The sequence below is a fragment of the Bombus pyrosoma genome, linkage group LG12 (assembly GCF_014825855.1).
Source record: "Bombus pyrosoma isolate SC7728 linkage group LG12, ASM1482585v1, whole genome shotgun sequence".
Taxonomy (NCBI): domain Eukaryota; kingdom Metazoa; phylum Arthropoda; class Insecta; order Hymenoptera; family Apidae; genus Bombus; species Bombus pyrosoma.
Genome location: NC_057781.1, coordinates 4,225,022 through 4,248,540, shown reverse-complemented (window position 1 = coordinate 4,248,540; position 23,519 = coordinate 4,225,022). Strand labels below are relative to the sequence as shown.

General features: G+C 40.5%; 1 protein-coding gene across 7 annotated transcripts in view; it reads right to left on the bottom strand.

Annotated features, from left to right (window-relative positions):
• The window catches only part of LOC122573971 (DNA N6-methyl adenine demethylase), a 142,517-nt gene that overhangs the window by 10,629 nt on the left and 108,369 nt on the right, over window positions 1-23,519 (bottom strand). For all 7 annotated transcript variants that reach the window (XM_043741018.1, XM_043741014.1, XM_043741012.1 and 4 more), the window contains 7 exons: window positions 6,223-6,460; window positions 5,362-5,597; window positions 2,134-4,888; window positions 1,586-1,761; window positions 861-1,214; window positions 323-550; window positions 66-220 (listed from right to left, as the gene is read on the bottom strand). In XM_043741018.1, the coding sequence (XP_043596953.1) occupies window positions 66-220; window positions 323-550; window positions 861-1,214; window positions 1,586-1,761; window positions 2,134-4,888; window positions 5,362-5,597; window positions 6,223-6,460 (4,142 nt within the window). The remainder of the gene's footprint in view (window positions 1-65; window positions 221-322; window positions 551-860; window positions 1,215-1,585; window positions 1,762-2,133; window positions 4,889-5,361; window positions 5,598-6,222; window positions 6,461-23,519) is intronic.

The window sequence follows — 23,519 nt, the reverse complement described above, 5'->3', positions numbered from 1 at the left end:
AAATTCATTACTAGGAGAATTCTGTGTGAGTGATTGTTTGTCATATAAATAACAAAATTATTTACTTTGTCAAAACTTCTACAGCTCCAGCGCGAACCTTCTCATCCTGTCCCTCTTTCGACCCATTCTCATCCGTAGTATCCATGATGTAAAGGGGAAGCACGTGCAACTGTTCCTCTTCAGGTTTTGATAGAGATCGGTGTTTTGTCATAGTGACCACCTTTAAAATGAAAAATTACAGCATAGTTATTTCATCTAAATCTTTACTCTTTCAGAATTATTAAATATTGGAAAAAATTAAGTGTCTCTTTAAGTCACTTACCACTGTACATCCGTTGTTCATGTTGTGAAGATCACGATGAGAATGCGCGCAGAAGTCGATACAGGCCGTAACACCGGAAAAGGGTCGGCCAGGTTTAAATCCCAAACGGCACTCGCTCGCTTCCCGTTCGAATTGTGTCTGATTGTTGAATGCTTCCGGTGCAAGGCTGAGATACAGAGGCGATAAAAGTGTTGCTAGGACGTGCATTCTTTCTTCGACTTCTTGCTCCTATAATAAAAATAAAAAAGAGCGAAACGTTATATTTGTATACAATAATGAACACAAGAATGACGATTAACCCTTGGTATATTATAACTAGGTAGGTCTTGAACTTGGAATTTTTAATACAATATTTCTACATTACAATAATGAAATCTACATGGTAAACAGACATCTATAGCAAATAGTTAAGACTTTCGATGGTATTCTTATTAAATTCAACACAGAGAACGAATATTGTTATGACAAAAATATAATAATTTAAATTATCAACAATTAATTATAATATATATTTAGATTGTTATGATATATTCCTTACCTCTGATCGTACTGACAATCGAAATTTACGGACGGTTTTACTTCTGGCGTATTTGCAACCATTATAATACATTGACCAGGAACATCCAAAGGAAAAGCTTGCACCGCAAGTATCAGGATCGAGACCTTGGCAAGCGCAGGTTCTCGGTTCGTTCGTTCCACATCGTCTAGTAGTAGGAAGACCGAATCGATTCAGCTTGTGACTTAACAGGGAATAGATTCGATCGGCTTCGTGAGTGGGTACGCCTTCCCAAGCAACCATGGCCACGACGATCCAAGCTGTTGGGCACTTGTGCCCTTGTCGGTGTTTGACTATGGTCAGGATCTTCTCCTCCAGACCAGATCGTCGAAGTATCTAGCGAATCACTGATATTACAATCCCATCACCAAAGCAGTACAGAGTAATCTTAGTGGCATTTAATCGATTCAAAGCGATTGACTAGAATAAGTTGGATAAAATTCAATTTAAAAAGAGACGAGTGGATTCGCTTGGACTTTGATTTAAAATATTAGTGGACTACGAATCTCTACGCAAATTCATATTTTTATGAATGTTATTAGACAAATGGAGATGTAAATCTCTGTTTTATTAATTTCAAAATATTATCTAATATATTATTCAAAATTTGTTTAATTCGAATTATTATAGAAAATTTAAATTATTAAAATTTTTTATAACATTCGGTACAAGTATGGGGAATATATAGAATACAGTAATATGCTTACCCATTTAGCCATCGGACATCCCTGAGTGGTTTTCCCTTCTTTTCCGGTGTAGATGACCTTTTCGAATCTAATGGCGTTTCCCTTAAGGCCGGTTCTTCTTTCAAGATCGTTCCGTAGGTCAGGCAGGCTTGCAGCCGCCCCAAGATGAGTGTAGTACGAGCCGGGCTCTGGCGGACCTTGTGGTTGAACCTCATTTTACTTACGAAACTGGACGTTTCAACGGAAAGGAAGCAACAGAAGCGGAAACATTTATGCCACGTATGTAGTAGGTATGCCCCCTGGGAAAGGGGGGTAAGTTAGGTACGTGCATTCTTCTTTGGGTCACTGAATCAAGGCTCGGTTTATTTTTTGTTGGCCAGTAATATTAGTAGTGGTAGTACATAGAGTAGTAGTAGTAGCAGTAGTAGTAGTATAGTTTTATATATATTTTTTTCTTTAAGAAAATTTTGTTCATTTTTTGTTTATTTATTTATCTATATTTTCGTGTGAACGTGGTTAGTGTGTTCTCTCAATGTTAGTGTCGTGCTGAATACGCAATAGCAACTCACATTTGTCAGCTGGGAAGCAGTTGCAGTCCGGCACTTCGCTCCTGACATTGTTCTTCAGTTTGTCCAAGTGATCTTGCAACTTAGTCGTCGAAGGCACGCTACCGGTACGTGGACTTTGAGTGCCTTCGTTCTTTACGTCGGACTTCTCCGCTGAGTCGGCCAGTATCTCGTCCCTCGTTTGCAAACCCTGGCAACAACCCTCCCGCAAATGTTCGGGTGTTGGTTGTTCGGTGCCGCCTCGTCGACAACACCACGAACCGACACCCGGAGACACTTTAGCGGGTCCGCCATCGCCACGAAATTTGTAGTTGTTACCTTCCTGCGCCCTTTGGTCCGGTTCACTCTTGATTTCCTTCGACGCGCATCCATCGCTCTTTGACGAGACCGTCGGCGATGGAACGCAGTCGGAGCTAGAGCAACCGTACTCGATGATGTTCTCCTGCTTGATATTCTGAGAGGAATCGCAGTTAGAGCTGTTGGTTGGCTCCGTCGACGCTATCTTTTCGCTGCTTTCTGGATAATTTGATGTGTCGTTCTTGTTCACTAATGCGACTAATGGAGTTTCTGAAAAACCAACGTCGTTCTCGGTCTCATCGTTCTTCTCGCTGTCTGCGTTGCTGTTTTCGCAAGATTCAAAAGTCTTGTCGTTGGTTGGCTGCTCTATGCACAGTCTCCTCTGAAACGATTTATCCTCGATGTTTTGATTGTCATGGCTCTTACTTTCATCCTTCCATAGCTGTCGTTGCTCGTGTTGTTGTTGTGATTGTTGGTGATAGTGTGATTGCTGTTGCTGCTGTTGTTGTTTTTCGTATGGTTTGTCCAGCACGGACTTGTCTTCTGAACTAAACTTCATGAAGCTGTCGATGACCATCATTCCGTTTTCCGGCAGAACGGTACCGTTGTTTAATGTGTTATTACTTCCTCCTGACCATTCCCATAAGCCACCACCATCGGGCAAACTATCGACCCGAGGGTGGTGGCTATGCAATAAAAAATTACCGGTCAAGGATTCGTTGGATTGCGCCATCGAGATGATATTCGACTGACTTAAATACTGGTCCGCCTGCTTCTCTTGCAATTTCTCCGTATTGTCATGCGTGTCTCGTATCCTGTCATCTGTATGGTATTCGCCGTTAGCTCCGTTGTTACTGTTCACATGTTGAGATTGCATTTGATGATGCATATTGTGATGTTGTTGCTCCTGATGGCTCATTTGATGCTGAGATTGTTGCTGCGATTGGTGCTGTTGAAGCTGTTGATGCTGTAGTTGTTGTTGCTGCTGTTGCTGTTGTTGTTTATTTAGAATCATCGATTTCAGTCGACTGTTCAAATTCACGCGATTTGATTGAGCAAATACATTACTCTCCTGAGTATCTTGCGTATCGACGAACCCATTCGGTTTTCCGGTGTCCTGTTGCTGCCAAAGCACTCTTTCCCCGGAATTCTGCATGTCTTGTTTGGTCGTTTGTTGGCCCCAGGTAGGTTGGTTCTCGGCCACCGAGTTCGGTGACCAAGACATTTGGTTCTCCATTTTATTCTCTTGTGTGGGTGGCTGAGGCTGCCACGCTCCCGGTTGATGGCCAGGTGTTCTCCTCGGACTAGGCTGCGAATCTGGCCATTGTTGTTGAGGTTGTTGACTACTGTCGCTCTTTATACTATTAGGCGACCAATTCGGTTGACTAGTTGGTGTGTCTGGCCAGGACATCTGATTAGACGGAGTAAGTCTAGGATTCTTTTCCAGTTTCGTCTGTTGCGACCACTGCTGCTGCTGTTGCTGTTGCTGTTGTTGTTGCTGTTGCTGCGTCCCAGGTTGCGGCATCTGTTGGTTAGATGGCGTCAGCCTTGGATTCTGTTGACTCGAGTTCTGTTGCATCTCTGGACTGCTCTGCTGCCAGTTGTGTTGGTTGGAGGGCGTCATCCGGGCGTTCTGATGAGACGGATTCTGCTGATGGTCTGACAATTTCGGCGAGTGCTGCAGCCAGCCTTGGTGCTGAGGCTGCTGTTGTTGACTAGACGGTGTTAATCTCGGATTCTGCGAAGCGTCCCTCAGCTTCGGACTCTGCCGCGACCAATTTCCCTGAGTTTGTTGCTGCTGACTGTTGTCCGTATTATCTGTCCACGACTGCGGAGTCTGTGGCGTCTCCTTCACGCTACCGTTCTCCCAACTCATATGACTCGCTGGTCGGGGTAATTCTTGTTGTCCTTGCATCTGCATACTTTGCTGTGTCTCTTGTCCTTTCATACTATTGCTCTGCATACCCGGTTGCTGTTGTTGTTGAGGAGGTTTCTGGTGTTGCTGATGCTGCTGCTGTAACGTCCCATCCGGCCAGTTCATGTTGTTGCTCACGTTGCTCATTTTCGTACCGGTACTGGTATCGGACCATAAATGCCGTTGGCCACCGTCAGGTATCGAATGTTGCCGTTGCATGTGCTGTTGCTGGTGTTGCGGTTGTTGAGATACCTGCTGCGGCTGCCATTGGTTCTGTACTTGTTGACCCATTTCCACGTAGCCTGGATATCCGTTAGAGTTGTGTAAACTCTGTGGGCCCGGTTGAAGTGGATACCCAGGCATCTCGTTTCCCGACACGTTGCTGGCCGCGATCGTCGCGAATCCCTTCACCTGCGTATCCGTTGGCTGTTGTTGCGGTTGCGACGGCGGTTGCTGAGAGGCCTGCTGTTGCTGCTGGTTGTCCATGTGTACGGAACTGCTACGACTCGTCGGAGTGGTTGAAGGCGGCGGTGCCATCGTCACGTCCTGGAAAAACGCATCATTCCATCTATAACTCAGAAACGTTCGGGAATTGACTGTATATTATTGCTATTCACGAGGATGCTTCGTGAGAGATTAACTTTAATTTTAGGTGCATTAAAAAATATTTTATGCTTTGATATTTTTAGATATATTTAACGGTGCAACGGTCCTCGAACTTTCATATTACCATCTTAAAAATATGAGAGAAAATTACAGAAAAACTTCATTGAGAGAAATGTTCGTAAAATTCAACTAACTTTTTAAGGACCGAATACCATAATTGAAAATGATCCAGAGGATTTAGCAATTAATTGATTTCTAATTAGATTATCTTTATGAACATAAGAAAAACTTTCTTTTTTCTATCTTTTGTGACTTGGATTTTTCTAAAATTCGATATTCTATCTTCGTTCGTGTTCGAGAAGATATTCGAATGAGCTGACTTTTAATTAAAAGCGATTCATTTCTAATTGTACCTGTTGTTGGTAACCATTGACGTAATCCTGCCTTTCATAACCAACTGATTGGGTTGCAGTAGCAGCGGGATCCATGAATTGACCGTTTAGTGGCCTCTGAGCTGTCGATGGTACAGTTTGTGGGGCGACTGGTGGCAAGGGTGAGGGTTGTCCCGTGATTGTGTATTGTCCTGTCGCCCCGGCACGTTGAAATGCCGACTGATCCGTAGTAATGAAAGTCTGCTGCTGATATGCGACTGTAATCAGAAAATTCACGTGCCGATTCCACGGAAACTGACGGCATGACGGGACAAAGACCTGCATAGTTGCACACTTTGCATTCCACGATCGTTTTCATTCGCGAGGAATTCTGAATCGTTGAATTCAAATAATCGAAACTGTGAATACGAATTTTTATCATATTTGAGCTGTTCAGAAACCATACTCATCAGCGTTATAAATCGAGAAATAGAGAAAAACAATGATGTTACAACATTATTTTTTTTAATACATCTTAAAATCTGACGTTGTTTGTACCATTTCGTTGTAGCAAACTGATCAATGAAATTGCATATTAGTGGCTGAGAGACTCGTTCTTGCTTTTTTTTTTTTATCAAAATTAATGTTGCTTTATATCTATTGAAATTTTAAAATTAGCATCAAGGTAGTAAATATTTTATAGCATATGCTATGACGTTATTTTATAATAGTCGAAGAATATAAATATCTCAGGATCGATAAGTTAAGAAAAGAATTGTGAAATTTCTAACGGGAATAGATATTTTCTACTCGATAAAACTTGAGAAGGTAAAATAAAAAAAGGAAGAGACACGTATCGGAAAAATTCGTAAATTCTTCAAAATCGATTTCCTCTTCAATTACCTGGTTGTGGATGGTATGGCGCTGCGGCGGTGTATTGGGTATGATACCTCAGCTCTTCGAGCTGATTCGGAGCAGGAATTTGTTGAATGAACTGCTGAGGTGGCCATGGTGCTGCTGACGTTTCAACCGCAACTGCTCCCACGGGAGCGACTCCCTGGTGCCAAACAGTATTCCCAAAGCCGGCTGCTGGCCGGAAACCGGCGCCAGTATCACCGTAGAATGGCATCACTCCGGGTGACTGTAACATCAACATGGGACCTAACTTTAGTTTCACCTTGAATCGAAGCTCTTAATAGTTTTCTAATGCACATTAAGTTCTTTCGTACTTTGTAAATTTTTCAACTAAAAGAAAAAAAGTAGCATAGAATTTTACAACGCGGACAAAGTAAATTTCTTTTTTATTCTATTTCTGTACTTGTTCTACTCAACAAAGAGTAGAAAGTTCAGAGTTAATATGATTTTTGCCTTGAAATATCCTTTCAAACTTTGATCGAGGTTCTTTGGACTATTTCTTGATGCGGAAGAATCGACAGTTGGTATATGGGTAATGTAATGTTATTTCTAGCCTCGATACTTGTTCCTCGAGCGAAGTCTACTTTAAATATTCGTCATTTTAGACATTCACTCGAAGATAGATTGTCTTGGATTTAGACAATTTGTAAGTGAAGTTACTTCACTGATATACCTATGTGTGAACATAAACTTGAAACCATGTTAAGTGAATACAATCAGCGTGAATCAAGTAACTTGATTAATCCAAACGAATCTTTAATAAACTAGTATCAAGTTATTTGTATACAATGGGCTTGAATAGTAAGGATGAGCATAGAAGCTCGAAGAAATATTTCAAGTCGACTTAGCAACAATTTCACACTGATCGAGTGTTTTCGAGTTGCTCGAATACCATCAACCTGAAGTCAAATAACTTAACTAACGAAGGCAAGCATGCAAACTGTAGAATATTTCAAATCGGAGCAACAAGTTCGCACCAAAAAAAGGTGATTCCATGTTAAATTAAAGCGATGACTAATTTGAACGAGATTACACTCGGAAACGTTCAACGATTCGAAGCTCGAACGAACTGATAGCCACTGTCGTGTACAGAGTGGGGGAATAGCCATTCGTCAGCAATGGTTCCTTAACTATGCACAGCTCAGAGGTTCTCAACTTCTTCCAGCGTTCAACGAACAGCATATTGAGTACACGCTTCTACAACGATTCTACGAACTCCTTCAGCTACGACAGTATATACGCACACGTTCGCGACCCAATTAAATAAAGAGCTCGAAGCAGCGCGGTAATAAAGCCATTAATCATCCCGGGAGGTGGGTTCGCGTGGTCCGCGGGCACCGCCGCGCCGTGGTCTACCATTATTTCCTGCATGCCTTCGCGCGTTCTCATGGTCAAAACTTGCTTCTCGACCTCCCGCTGCCTCGTAAAGCTATCAATCTCGCGAACAAAGAGAGAGAGTCGCGTGACTCGATTCGACGAATGCAACCCCTTTTACGTAGTTTCGACGTGTTCTCGTGGCTGTTCGATGCAGACGCGGGGGTGAAACAGAGATCAACGTGGAAACGAACGAACCATCGTGGAACGCGGAGAATCTCACGGGGAATTGGTCGATGTTGCGGAACCGGGCCGAGAAAATGCCAGGACTTGGCGGCGATGATAATCGGTCGACGATGGTCTTCTTCCTTGAGACATATGGAACTTTCGTGTAGTGGATCCGCGAGACAATACAATGGAATCGCCACGTATGAAGAACTATACCTGCGCGATGTGCATACTTTCGTTTATTTTCGTTCGAGTCCCGACCAAGCGATGGCTTGAAGAAGCTTGCAGCATCGAGAGGGTATTTTCAGTGAAGGTTTTGAAATTATGATGTGTTGTAAGATCGGACGAGTTGTGGGACAGAGTTTCATTTTGATCTGATTTGTGCTATTGGCACATACTAAAGATAGTAATTGCACTTTTCAACTGGATCGTTGTATATAAACTAACGCAGAAATATGAGATAGAAGACTTCGTACGAAGTTACCGAGACTAGAGAGAGAGAGAGAGCAATTATTTTTTCATTTTTAATTATGTTCATTAATTACGCGAGACAGATCATATTAAATGAGAAAGATTCATTAAATGGAAGAAGCTAGTGTGTAATAGCGTTTTAAGACAGAGAAAGAGGAAAATGGAATACTTACATGTACGTGACTGTTATGTCACCGTATCTTTTGGAACTGTACCTGAATTAAACATAAGGTAAACATGTACGTATACCAAGAGAAATGAATTCTCTAATTTATCTTTCAAGATATTAGTTTTGTCTTTTGAAATTTCTACTAGAAGCTTAAGAAGCCTATCATGTTATCGAAGAAGGTTTTGAGGCTGTAGCATAAAACGGGAAGAATTGTTGGGAAGAGTATCATTTTGATGTCTGATAGGGAATTTAGGTTACCTTGTTATAGACGTAGGATATATAGAATATACGAAAGAGTAAAATTGTACTTTGCGATCGTACGAATGCATGACTATAAAGATAACAGAGAAGAAATGCAGAACATACAGCGCCATTTAATTTTGTCTTCCGAAATTTCCAACAGAAACTTTATACTCTGTATCCTTGAATCGTTTGAAAACTTGCGAAGTAAGAAAAACATAATTATTATAACAGCTCTCAGAATGGTAGAAAGTCTTAAAATGTTGCGACATCTCCGATCTCTACAGCATGATGTACAACGATGTCGAAATATAGTAACATCGCTCTATGCTTCATTCCCTTCTAAAATTGATTTTCCATTTTTCAATGTTATATTAATATTCAATTCTTCAATTAATCAAATCTCTCTTTGACTCGTTTCATTTAAATTCACAAAATTTCAAAGATTCTTTATTGCGACTACATTTAGAATTTCAAATAGTAAACATTTTGTTTCAATATACCTATATTAATTCCAAATAAAAAATACATCGAATTTCGATCTCCATGGACGAACTAGCTTGCTTATACCCAAATCTAATTCTTTTATTATACCAAGCTTCCAAAAAATCTGGAAAAAATCTGAAACACTTATCAACACTTTTCCTACCTTATGCAACCATTCGGTTAAGTGGAACATCTGAAATTTCTTCCAGTAAAAGTAGGAATTCAGAAGAAATTTAAGGATGAAATATCCTGTTCCTTTATGAAGAATCAAAAATTCTTTCCTGCAATCCTGACCAAAGTTTTAAATCTTTCTTATTATGTATTATTTATCATTTATTATATATAGGTCTCGCTTATCGGCTTAGGTCAGCGTCTCGGCTTTACATCATTTTCTTAGATCTTCCTTTGTACTTAACATACCTCGAACAATTTAATTGCTCGTTTCGTTAATATTTATAATATACATCAAAATGTTTTTGATATAAATAGAATGTTTATGCACATATAGATAATATATCGCTATAAGAAAATATACAATTAGAAAAGGAAACGAAGAGAAGAGAAGAGAAGTTGTTTCGAATTCCTTCTCGAACCCAGCTCAAAATTTACTCAGTCCACAACCTTGCTCGAGTTCCGTGTTGCGGCCATCACTACCGTTTTCTGCTTGTTAGGAGAGGGAAAGAGGGCCTTCAGCTTCGATCCGCATGTATCTGCGTGTGGTTCGCGAGCGAGATGGCCTCCCCGCGAAGAAACGGATGGACGAGGACGGGAAAAGCTCATTGGATGGGAACGAGAAACTCGAGAAAGAAGAACGGAGGACGACGAAGGAATGATAGAGGAAGATGGACAGTACCGCAAATAGATTGTGGAAAAAAGATGGAGAAAGAGCTAAAAAGGAGGGACGGTGAGGAGGGCAACAACTGGCAAACTCGCAACCGGACTATAAAACTTCGTACAAAACGAAAGCAACGAGCACGAACGATCAGCTTGCTCGTCCGTACACCACCGACGAGCTTTGTCATTCTGTTTCACTTTCTCCCGCGTACCCAAGCGTCTCTCGTTTCTCGTCGATCGATTTTTTCAAAGTACGCCCCGCCAGCCCCGAACACGCTCGTTTAAATAAAAGATGTCTCCTCGCGGAGTTCGGGAATTTCTTTCCCAGTCCACGATTCTTTTATTCTCCTTTCTTTTTCCTTCTACTATTTCATCTGCTTTTTTTTGTCCTTCTTCTGTCGTACTCATTCGGTTTTTCTTGTTCAACATTTCCTGGCCAGTTATCACCGAGCGAATGAAATATTCAACGTGACCACTCGCACAGCTGGAGAATTTCTCTTTTCCGTTCTTTGTTGCTGTGTATAGGCTGTTTCAGAATATTATACTTATGCGTAGCTCGAGGCGTGGGTGTACGTCCGACAAGAAGAAAGGAAATGTTGACAAACGTATATACACCGGTAGGTGTATTATGTTGGAAGGTATTGATTGTTTCGCAGGAATTTTGAGATTTTAATTAATGCGATTGTATCGTATTTGGGTGTACACGTAGGTGTACAAAGGGTTTCGCTAATTAAAATGGAAAAAAGGTATAAATTTATGTACATATTTTAAAGGATATTAAAGGATTTTAAGAGTATCCGAAAGTAGACACTTCAAAAGAAAGTTTTACCGTGACTTCCTTCGACTGTAATTACGGGAATAATTTCCTACAAAATTATCCAATTTCGAATTCAAGGATCTAAATTTTTGTCGAATATTTGAGAAAAAAAACTTGGAGAATAATCCAGAAGGAATTTTTAGTTATCGGTGTTTTCATACTTTTTAATTGAAAAGTTCAATTAATATGTTCATGAATTCTAAATTCTCCTTATATTCCAATTTTTTAGATCCCACACGCCAAATTCTACATTCTAAACTATTCATTTGTAATGTACAGTTTAACGGATTTAGAATTTTTATTTATTTCAATTACCAGACCACGAACCTTTATGCGCTTGTGGAAAATTTCAATACGCAAAAATGTACAGGTACACTTCGCTGATTTCAATGACCTTGAAATACGTTACCAAGATCAACATTCTGAACAACTTTTTTCCTACACATGTTACCGCCACTCGGCCTTAGTTTTTCGAGAAAAACTTTAGTACGATTAACCTTGCGATTACAATTCATTCTGGAATAGTTAGGCGAATTTTTAAATAGTCCAACTTGAACTTAATTCGATCGACGAGAGAGATTACCATTTTGAAATATTTCGTAAATAAAGAAGAAAAGCGAATTAGGCTAAAGTAATATCCGGTCGCTTAATGCAAATGACAATACTGGCGTGAAATAATTTTCAATGAATTTATCGATGCATGAAATGTTGCACTGTGTCCTATTTGTCTACTCGTCACGTACGTACTAATAATTAGACTCAGCAGATACATGTATACATGCCCCCTACACGTAACCTGATAATGATACCACGTATGGTCTTAGTCTTTTTAATTATACACAGGGTGTTGTTAGTTTATGTTTCTTATTATACTATGTATAAATAATAAATAGTAACAATCGAATTTACGACACTTTTATAAAATCGTACGAAATAAAACTTAAGTCATGTGTTACCAACAATCTCATGGCACGGCGGTCGGATATTAATTTAACATCTAACCCTAACTAAAGCTATAACCCATTCATTTATCTTCCTTTATTTATATTACAGTAGATTAACGTCGATGATTTAAGTTTAGGTTGTACTGCGTAAAGATACTATCATCTACATGGCAGAAGAAAACGAAGATCATGCGGCGTTCTGGACAATTGTTCTGGACAATTTATTTGAAAGTCATCGAAATCGGTAAGGCGCGCTCTTTTCTGTATAATCATCCAAATCTCTAAATTCTACCTACTTGTTTAAATAACAGATACTCATAATGATACCATAGAGACTCACAGTCTAATAATTACAAATTATAAATGTAAATATTAAAAAACATTTTACAGTCTGTTATTTATATCTCTATTTCCATTAGATTTAAGTCTGTTACGATTTTGAAATGCCTCGTAAATTTTCCGACATTTGTCGACGTTCTCGTGGAAAGTTCCATCGGTATTATCGGAGGGCCGTGAAAGGTAAAATTATCTAGACGGCCAGAAAAATGTCCCGGATAATTGTGTCTCGCGGTCGACACTTAAAAATTCGATGGAAATTCCGGAACACGGATGAAAATCAAATGGACGATTGAAATAAAAGTTGTATCGCGTGCCACAGTGTCGCCTCGTGTGCATTTCGTGTTTATCTGGCGTTGAACGCCCGCTACGAACCGTTTTGCGGGTTATTACCCTCGTTACGCGGCACAGTTCAATTAACTGAGTTACGACGGTAATCCCATTGCCTATGACCAAGGAAGTGAAATTTCCTCGGGATATTCGGCCGTGGAAATTGAGCACGTTTCTCGTGATACCGATTGTCAGATCGAATCGTGTCAAGATTTTCAAACGAATCTACTGTAAACACGTAATTAAAACGTTCTATTTACCATTTGAAGATCGCAGGAAAAAGAACGTGATACGTGTGTACGTTTTTGTTGGTTTGTGTTATTGGTAGAGAAAGGGTATATTTTAATAGAAAATATTTAAAAGTGGAAAGAATCAGTTACGCCCAAAGATATAGTTGACAAAGATTTATAAAGATGAAAGACGTAATCGTTAAGATGTTTTAATATATCGTTATAAGAAGTAATATTTGTAATTTCTCCACTCTACGTCATTTTTAAATGATTTTAGAGCTCGTGATGAAGAGATGATAGTTCAACGCTGAATCAAGTAATTGTTGTTAATTGAAACCCTGATAAAATCCATTTTCGACGAAGCAACAAGTTGCACGTGGTTTATTCAGTACCGTCGATGAAACGATAATTAATAGCCGTCTAAAAAAAAAAAAAAAAAATCATCCTGCTTGTTCCGAAATCACCAATTCTTCCATTTTTCATCTATCAAACTTATAATCGCTAGTACATTACTTCAAAGTTTCCAAAATTCCATCCCCTTTATCAAAACAATATAAGAGCACGGTAACTTTTGTTTAAATACCGCAACTATTCACCCATTTACTAACTTCCTCAATCCTCATGAATAGCTTATTACACGTATACATGTACGTGTACATTGTACAAATTCGTTGTAATCTGTAAATCCTAACGATCTTTTTTAAATTTGTAATTATCAGGAAACAAGAAACGCTATCTTTATATCACGTATACTTTTCGGGGCAAAGTTATGACTGATATTTTACCAACATCTTACACGTACAAAACACCGTCCTCATAAAACAGTATCATCATAAACGTATACAACGTACGAACCATTTGAAGCTAGTTGTGTCAGCACTATCAGAAACCGACATCACTTTCCCTCCGACCCAGTACTGCGCGTGAAAACGAACCGGAGAAAGGATCGTAGAACGCCGGGGAAGCACGTAGAATATCCTAGGTCCGCGTGATGCCAGGAAATCCATAGTCGTCGGGGTGGATGGTTGAAAAAGTGGGTCGCGTGGAGTGGTCCAGGAGAGCGTGAAAGGTGTTGGTGGGCCGAGAAACTCCGGGGAACCCCCAAAGTGGCCGTGAATCGGTGTTTGTGGTCGAGGTTGATAGCATCGAAGAGTCGGGCGTCTCGCCAACCGAGTCAGCGATCCCTCAGCGAGCCACCTTCCCCTGGCTTCTCCTTCGTGTTTTCCTCCTTTCCTCTTCTACCACTCTCTCCCATTCCTATCGTTATCTTTCTCCTTCTATCTGGCCTCTCTTTCTCTGTCTAGTTCTGTGTGAGAGCGAGTCTCGACCGTGGCGTTGAGCTCTCAGGGGGAAAATCCTTCCGTTCTCTTGACATCGTGACCTAGGGCAACGTAAACCCGAGGCGTGATAAAACGGGATGTGCCGCGACAGCACCCAAACATAACCCTCAGGAGCCACGCTCCTCCCTCCTTGTCGGTCTTCCTCTTTCTCACGGCGTGGCTCCTTCTCTGACTTGAAGCCCAGCCAGCGAGGAACTTCGCCAAGCGAGCTGTTCAATGACCTCGAACCCTTCCGTTCCGGCTCCTTTCTTCCTTTCCTTCGTTTTTCCATCCGACGTGCTCGAGCGCCGGTGACTGGTTCCTGGGCTTCTCTCGATGATTCACGGAACGCTTCGCCGCTTCTCGCGTGATGGAGTATCCGGTCCCAACGAGGATGCAACGGGAAGATGTAGGGTAGTCGAGCCATTGCCGCGTTTTTCAAGATGAACAGGTTATTCGTTCGTGTACGTGACTTTTGAGTGAAATGGATCTTTCGGATTATCGAGTTTGGACGTTGTTTGTTCCGCTGTTTTCAACTTTACGGCCTTGTGTTTTGCTCTTTCTTTAAATTTCTAACTGACTTTTTCAGGCCTACGCGCTTGGAATATTTTGGTGAGCTTGACTCGAAGATTTTTCGGGTTATTCTTTAAGGTAGGTTGTTTAAAAGAGAAAGATTATTTTGTCTAGAAGAGAAAAAAACGTGTAACGATTGAAATTATTTTTTACAATTATTCTCCGGAATCAGGTGTGAAAAATATTGTACTGGATTTTTCGTAATTATTTTTTACAATTGTATTATTGTATCTTAAAAATTATTTAATTACTTCATAAAACGAGAGAAAGAAAGTAAATTTGGCAAAACGATAATTCCCTTTAAAGGATAACAAAATCTCGATTATACTATTATTATAATTTTTAATGAAATTCTACAGAGTAGAATTTGGTAAAATTTAATGCAATCCCAGCAAGAGAGGCTAGCCCTCGAAGCGATAAAGCTGTTCACTTCAACAATACGACACGTGTACAACGAGCTCGTTCAGCGCACCTCTAAGACACCACATAATTTAAACCCCCATTATAGCTTCCACTTTAGAGGCGTGTGCGCGCTCGCGACCAGCAACAACGCCTCCTTTATTCACGTCAGAACGTCGAGGATCGTGTTTTACACGCATCCTTCTCTCCTCCCCGGCTACCAACCACTTCACGAATCAGCCAAACGAAACCTTTCAGCCTTTCAAACCGTAGGCTACATTTTCCTACTTGTTGTTTCCTTCACAACGTCTTCACAGTGAATGATGAAAATGTACTTTGTAACAACGACAAGGCTTCGATATTTTCGAATAATTTATTAGATTTCTGATTGCCTACGTTAGAAAATTCATACGAAAACATTTCTGATCTTAAAAGTCGCAAATAGTTTCTAAGTAATCGTGAAATGGGCTTGGTAAAGTAATCATTTTTGTTACGAGTAGTTCGATTTTACTACAACTTCCTGTTTTTAATTCTTTGTGCGTTGTGACCAACATGATGAAATTTAAAAAAATTTAGAAACTGCTCACAAAGATTATAAAATGTAGTTAATTACAAAGAAGAAGAGATCAACAAAAAAGGAATAATGAGAAGCAAATATCGTGATAAACATTTACATACCGGTAAAAGCAAAAAATATTTAAGAATTGATTTATGCTATAATGATATATTTTAAAGCAAGCAATACATAATCCAGTGTTACAATGTTTGCGATATACACGTGTTCTTTTTCTAACTCATTCGCCACTCCCATCCTTTTTGGGACAAGAATATAGCGTGAGCGATCCGCATCAGACCTATGTCTGTCACGTAAAAGGTTAAACATATTATTACATCGTTACGTTTATCCGATTTTACGGCTGGCATAATTAAACCCTCAACCCTATTCTTATAATATACGTAACCTTACAAGAATTCGTATCAAGTTACCTACAAGCTATTGACATATGTGATGTCTCGTTCCAAGTGTATACTAACACTTTTCTGAAAACATGCAAAGTTGTTTTCTAGATTGTTATTAAAATGAGATCGAAACCTCAAACATTTAAAAACCATAACAGGGTCAATCATTTCTTCTACTCCGCCCCATAATACTCCGTCAATTTTACGAAAAAGAATCCGAGGAATTTTCAGTTCCTTCCTCGACAAAATACTTCCGCCTCGTTCTATCCACCCCATGCATCACCCCATCAACCCCATGCTGTTCAAAAAAATTCTTCATCTTCCCCAACTAGCAGTCCCGCCCCAGTACACGCAACGAATAATTACCCCATGTACACACCTGTTCCATCCGCGAATGATCACGAGGGGAACATTGGCGAGAGGATCGACCGATATTCGATTACGCGTAGGCCGGCCGAAACGCGTGACGGCAGGGGCGAATTTAAACCGCTTTGAAAATCGAGCCAGAAATTAATTTCACCGTTCTCTGTCCGTTTTTCTCTCTGCCAACGTTCTACGGCCCTTTCCATTCCCCGTTTCATCTTCGAAGCCCTGGCAGTCGTTCATCGGACTCAAACAAGAGGGGGCTGCAAATTTATCGACGAATTAGCCACAGCAATCAGTCCCGCATCGATACGCTTATTTCATTAAGCGATCCGTTGCGTGCGTTCGCGGATGATCGCAACGAAAATTCATTTATCAACGCGATGTCCCCATTGGAGCTCGTTTCTGCAGCCCTTTCCTCTGGTGGTACGACAGATAACGGTGCTAAACGATCTTTTTTCTGTTTTCTGCGTATCGCTTTAATATGATTTTCTTTTTCTTTCTTCTTTTTTCCCCTTTTCTTCTTTTCTCCCTTGTTGTATTCTTTTTTTTTGTCGCTTCTAACCCAGCGATCAGCGAGTGGCACATGCCACGAAACCCGATAAAAACGGAATCGTTTGCGCAGTAAAACAGCTTTTATCGCGTTGTTTATACGTTGGGTGACGATTAAGGGAGAGCGGTAACCGCGACCTCCGATACGTCCATCGTTTTTCCGACGGCAACGAGCAGAAAGGGAAAGGGTTGAGAAGTGGCTCGTTGTAAATTTCTATTTCGCCGTTGCTTTGCAATCGTACGACGAAATCGATTTCAATTTATTCCTAAGACACGACGGTATATTAGTTTGTCTTGAGCTGATCTTACGTTGTCGTTGAATGATCCGATGGATTTATGAAAATGTTTTATATTACACAAGAAGGTTAACTGTAATATAAAGTTCGCGGTGGAGGAATTGTCGATTGACTCGCGTTTGTACAACTTTTAAGAATATTTTCTCTCAAAGAATATTCGAACAATATTTCGATATCGGAATAACATGAATAATAACGAAGAACATCTAAATCTACCTTAAGGATATTTTTTCCACATCTGCTCATTTTAAGATTCTCATGTACGTTCATATTAAAACATTTCAAGGCGTACATTGCTAAACACACGAACAATTTACAACGATTAACATAATTCTCGCACGAATAATACAATTCTTCATCGAGGAGAAAAAGAATATAAGTCTCGATATTGAAATTATCACTTCGAAGATACTTTCTCAAGCACTCCATCCGTACTTTTTTTCTTTTGGGTTTTTCGACGCAAGATTTATATGCTCATTCGTTAAAACGTTCCTTTCGAGGATACTCTCGTCGACAGATGCTGTATCGGGCCCATAAAATTTTCGACGCTTTTGTCGATAGCTTTTCGACGGAATTTTCGTCTTCGTTCCTTTTTTCGTCTCAACCCTGAGGAGCAAGGGGGACACGGGATTTATACGCGCACAATCCGGCGTGTTTAAATCGAGCCTACGAGAAAGAATTGGCAAACAGGAAAGGGGACAGCAGAAACGGGTATCCCGCGCTATCTACATCTTAGCCGACGGTTTTATTCACGACTGGCTCGCTTTCGGCGAAAACAATGCGCCTCAAACGATCCCGCGTAGAGAGAAAAGGAGAACGGGAAAAAATCTCGAAACAAAGCCGTGGGCTTACACCTTCCGTGCTTTTTCTCTAGGGCATGCTAGCGAGCTTATTCTTCGTCCACGGTTCGACCACTGCGTCCGGCGGTGAAATTGAGATCGACGTGCGTCGAGAAATTCATGGTGGTCTGTGAATTGGGTATGGATTGAAACCATGAGCCATGGGAATGAAACATAGATATCGAAAATTGTAGGAACTAGTTTGTTTCAAGAATCGAAACGACTGTAGCGAATTTTTATTCCGGATATTTCAATTTCCGAATTTTGGAATTTTCCAATAATTGAAATTATCGAATTCTCGGATTCCGGATTTTTCAATGTTCGATCTGCGATTTTCCAATTTTCTGATTTCTTAATATCCTAACTTTCTGGTTCCACGATTTTCGACCTTCCGTTTAAAATTTACCTCGATATGAGGCTAATCACCTTTTAGATGCTCGTAGAACCGATTCTCAGTAACACCATTACCTTTCCTAGAACTTATCAAGAATTCAAATGCACACATTCTTTGAGTTGTATACCTTGCTGGCAACCTTCTGCTCCATAAGTAGCGCAACTATTTTTTCCTCGAACCGTTAGAGATTCAAATATATTCTTCAAACACTCTCCGCGACACAAGTGTTCACCAACAGTTGTTGTTACTTCGCGCGATCTTTACTCAGTGTCTTAAAACTTTGAACAGACGCAGTTCGCGATACACTGACTAAACTTCAGACATTTACATATTTATAATATTCAAAGACTCTTCTATAAAATAATCCTTAGACGTTAATCTCAATCCGCAATTCCATTAGTTCGACGACACATTCTCCAAACATGTTGTTTAAAATATCCCTAATTTATCACTAATCTTGTAATCAATTTTTGATACTTCTGTAAGCGTTTCAATGCTTAATTTCGATCAAGAAAATACAATTGGAACTGTTCGTCTTTCTCACGCTATTTCCAATACTCTCAATTTAAAAGTTATCCACGAATCACGCAAACCTTTCTAAACATTCCGATGTAGCAAACTGTAAATGCAGTCGATGCAAGTAAGCAGCATTCCACGATCTAAAAACAATTAGAATCAATTCACGATCGTACACATAAAAGAAGCTGCCACATCTATCTTAGTCATTTTTCTACGCTCTTCTATATACCCGTACGATAATTCGTAGAAAATGATCGTAATCGTGTGACAGAAGCAGAAAGCAAACTAAATTGTACGCAAAGGCGTGTGCGTGGATCGCGACAGAGCGAAAACCGCACGTGCTTCGCGGTCGGACGCAATTCGTGCATTCGGGCAACGAGCGTGCCGCGTTTCGCGGTTTCGGTTTACTGCATAATTGTGCGTCGGGCCGGGTGGCCGGCTGTAACGTTGATTCCTTTATCGGCGACGATATTGCCAATTACCGTATCGCAGGACTGACCGCGTTTACGCGCTCAGATAGCCTCGTTTAACACGGGGTGAAACGCGCGATTAACGCTGCGGCCCGTCGTTTATAACGCGAGTGTGCCAAGCGCGCCGGAACGCGGCACGAAACACGTGTTTCCACGAGAACACGAGCCCTTTATTCGCGTCGTGCTGCCCTTTCTGCTCGCCCTCTGGTACGTTCGTTCAGTCGCTATGCTGCTTTGTCGACTGTCACCGACTGCGGCACGGCGTTTTGCCGCAATTATTCCAACCTCGATCAAGCTATCTAAGACGATCACGAGCTATTCTATCAGTCCTTAGCTCGTGGAGAAACTGGAGATGCGAATGGTAAACGTGGAATGGGATTTTGAATGGATAGCGATTACTGGAGTACATATAGTTGCGGAAATTTCTATGAATGTAATTTAAAAAATGCAGTCCAGACAAAAATGTGTTTCACCTAGTAAATATCATGACAAATACTACAGTTTGAATGTTTCACATATTTTTGCATTCTGTGTACTTTTAGATTTATACATTATCCCGCTTTGGAAGTGGCGATGAGCAAAGTACGAAAAAACAAGGATAGCAAACGAAAAATATGTCCTTTCTTAGACACTTGAGTAACTTCCCATTCTAATTTTCTAATTCTTTCGTTTCTCGTTTCAAGACTAAAGAATCTTCACCTAAAAATCACCAAGAAAATACGCTGTAGAAAATTCCTGTCTCACCGCTAAAAAGAATGAACGATAAAATGAAACCGAAGTGGCAATTCTGTCCAACAGAAGATTTAAAGATTGAACCATTGAAGAATAGGGGAGAAAAAAGCAGGATACGAAGGAAGAAGTATCGCGATGCGAAGAACGGTGCTCTTACCGAGGTGGCGTGTCGATCCGGCGCGAGCACTGGCTGGCTATCGCGTTTTCGCGGTTTTTTGCCTCGTGACAAGGGCTGCGAGGAAATCGGCTGCCGAAATAACAGCATAACGCCGGGGCAAGGGTAGACTACCGGCAGACAGCGACTATGGGGGCGGTGACCGCCCGCCAACGCGAATCAATACCCGCAGGAACAGGAACCACCGACCTAGCGAGAGAGACAGCGACCACGCCATGAGGGGTAGAGAAAAGGGAACGTCCCAGAGGCAGTGGCAGAGAGAAGCAGAGAGAGGGGAAGGAAAAGCGAGCAGTATCAAGAGAGGAGCAAGAGGTGGCAGCGGGGTTGGAGGCGGAGAATGACGGGCGGAGAGGAACAAGCCTGGCACATCGACGCACCCAGGGTGCCAACGGCGTGGAGCAAAGTGCCGATACCTGTCTCTATCTTCCGTGATTCCTTCCGCGGGTGCGTTGTCGCTGTTTTTCACTCTTCGAGATTCTACGGAGAAAAAAAGAATCATCAAAGAGATCGTGCACACGTGCTTGTATCACTGCCTTTTGTCCATATGTACTAAGACGAGTGGAATTTGTACCTTGATAGAATGGATAAAGAATTTTAGATTTTCAGCGTGGACAACATTGGGTACGAGTGAGGAAGAAGATGTTTGTTGGGAATGAGTTTTTGAGGAGATTTTTAGGTATTGCTCGGAGGACGAAGATCGTTATACGTTGCAGAGAATGAACGTGGAAGCCTTTTCTAAAGAAAGGATTAATCAGTATACGAAAGCGTATACATTGCAAGCCTAAATTCATGGTACGAGCGAAGTCCGGGAGATTTAATGGCTTGAAATAAGAACGAAATCATTTGAAAATAAACCAAAGCCTAGAGCGAACAATTCTGAAAACTAAATATGAAAAAGTAAACATTTTTGTAATCAATTTCTTACACCCTCGATAACGAAATTACAAGAATAGAAGACTATGAATAAAGGATTAATTTCTAGCGTGTCTCTGACGATGGTCGATAGTAACGGAGCGGTAAATTTTCGCCGTTTGCTTGTTACTTGTTCTGGAAACGCGTTCTTCTGCCAGAAGGGAGAAAATTGAACTCAGGATTGAACGGGACAGCCTTGGACGGTAGTCGAACCGGACGAGTCGCGGATCGACTGGTACCTCGTTCACGGCACAGACATCGCGCGGGTTTAACACGCGTACTTTTGTACACGGATAATCTTCACACGTGTTCGTCAGCAGAAAACAGAGTCGGTTCGCGCTTGGACAGACTGGTTTGCCCAGTAACCTCGCAGTACCAGGCCAAAGAGAATCCAGAGAGAGGATGCACAAGCTCGAAACGATCGCGGAGAACCGCATTCCTTCCGACGTTTCAACCTACTCCTCGATCGACTTTCCTCTTCCTCTCGGCCTCGTTGAAAGTGACAGTCCGGATGAAGCTCGTCGAGGAAGCTCCTCGAGATTGAAAGACTGGTTTATACCGGTGTAAGTTGCTGCTTGATGCGAGAGTCGAGGAGGTTTTCTCATTTTTTAGAACTTTGTTGCTTTTCTTAAATGAAATTACAAATTCTTTGATATTTCAGGTTTTCTGTAAGAATTTGTACGAAGATAAGATTTTCATGTCTCGAGACTAATACATACGTCTCAAGATCTTTTATTTTCTGCAAGAATTTCTATGAGGATGAAGTTTTAACCGTTTTAAGTCTAATTGCTCTGAGTTGTTATAATTTCTCTAACATCAATAGCATCTGATTTAGGAGATACACCGTTCCATTATAAGTGGACCTATCATATCCCATTAAGAAAACTTATACCTTTTGTTTTTATGTAAGTAGAATCTATCTTGGGAGGTATAGTGTATCGTGGAAATTTTGCTATAATTTTGGAATTGGATGAAAAATTTCCAATCTTCCCTATTTTCAATTTTAGTTAGAAATATTGCTGGAAAATGCGACATACTTTGGAAAATTTGTATTAAGCTTTATAATATTTACCGTAAAAACTTCAATAGAAGTTCTACGATATTTTGCATTCTATCACCCTCCTTGGAGAATTTGCAAGATTTATGTTCCAATTAGCCGAATCTTTTATCAACGGGGAACTCTGAAAATTTAATAACTCCTGCTTTAATAAAATTTCCAATCCCGTTATCCCTTCTGAAGAGTAAGATAATCTGAAAAATGTATATTCTAATCGATCATAATTTTTTATTATTAGAAAACTTCGCAACTTTACTATAAAATTTTGATTATATTTCTATCTATCTTAGAAAACTTCCTTGAAACAAAAATACAAGATGCTATTTTCGCTCTTAACAAAAACTACAAATTGTAGGCTTCAGTACGTTCAAAAGAAAAGACCGCGAGTATTTACTTTGGTTCTTGAAAGCAACGACTTTTGCTTTGCTTTGGTTCTTTCTTTGGTTTGGTGAAATGCAATCTGTGGAACACAGCGGGGGAGGAGCAAGCGTATTCCCTTGGAGGGTGAAGACAAATTGAAGTAATGAACCGCAATGGTCTAGGTCAAGGTCCTTGGCCTCGGTTTAGCATTGGCATACACGAAATACACCAAGGGGCCATACCGATAGGGCTGCACTGTTTATTCCCTCAAGTGCTACGTGTTACATGCCGATATACTGTGCCAGATTACGGGAGAGGAGTGGCTAAGCAGGAAGGGATCGATGTTATCCTTGGGGACCAAGACGCCTGTAATCTCATCGAGGATTTTCAACTCCATTTGAGATCGTGCCAGACAATCGGATTCCTCTAACACGCGAACTGGAATCCGCCTAATACTCCGGATAAGAAATTTTCCAAGCAGAATATTTACAAATTTCCAATCCAATTGCGTAACATCTGCGCTCCTTTTCTATTTTAGGATAATACGTTAATCGTGTATATTTTATTGAAGATAAAGTATTGAAAATTTGAAGAATTGTGCGCTTACGTGTGATGATCATTTATTTAGTTTAAATATTTCACAGATTAATTAATTCTGGGTATCGACGTGTGAAATATTCCTCGTATATAGTTAAATTAATATTCTTTTTTTACAAAAATTATATTTTCATAATTTGTTCATTCTTTTGTCACTTTCTTTTTTACAATTATTCCAATACGTACAATTTTGAAACATCTATCAAAATTGGAATATTGTGATTATTTCTAGTATCTCATCAATGCACGAGATATTCTTCGTATAAAGGTAAATTAATATTTCCCTTCTCTGACATGACAATTTCTTACAGTTTTATATTCCCCCCTATGCATAAATTTCCTCGCAATAAGATTTACCTACGTTTTACG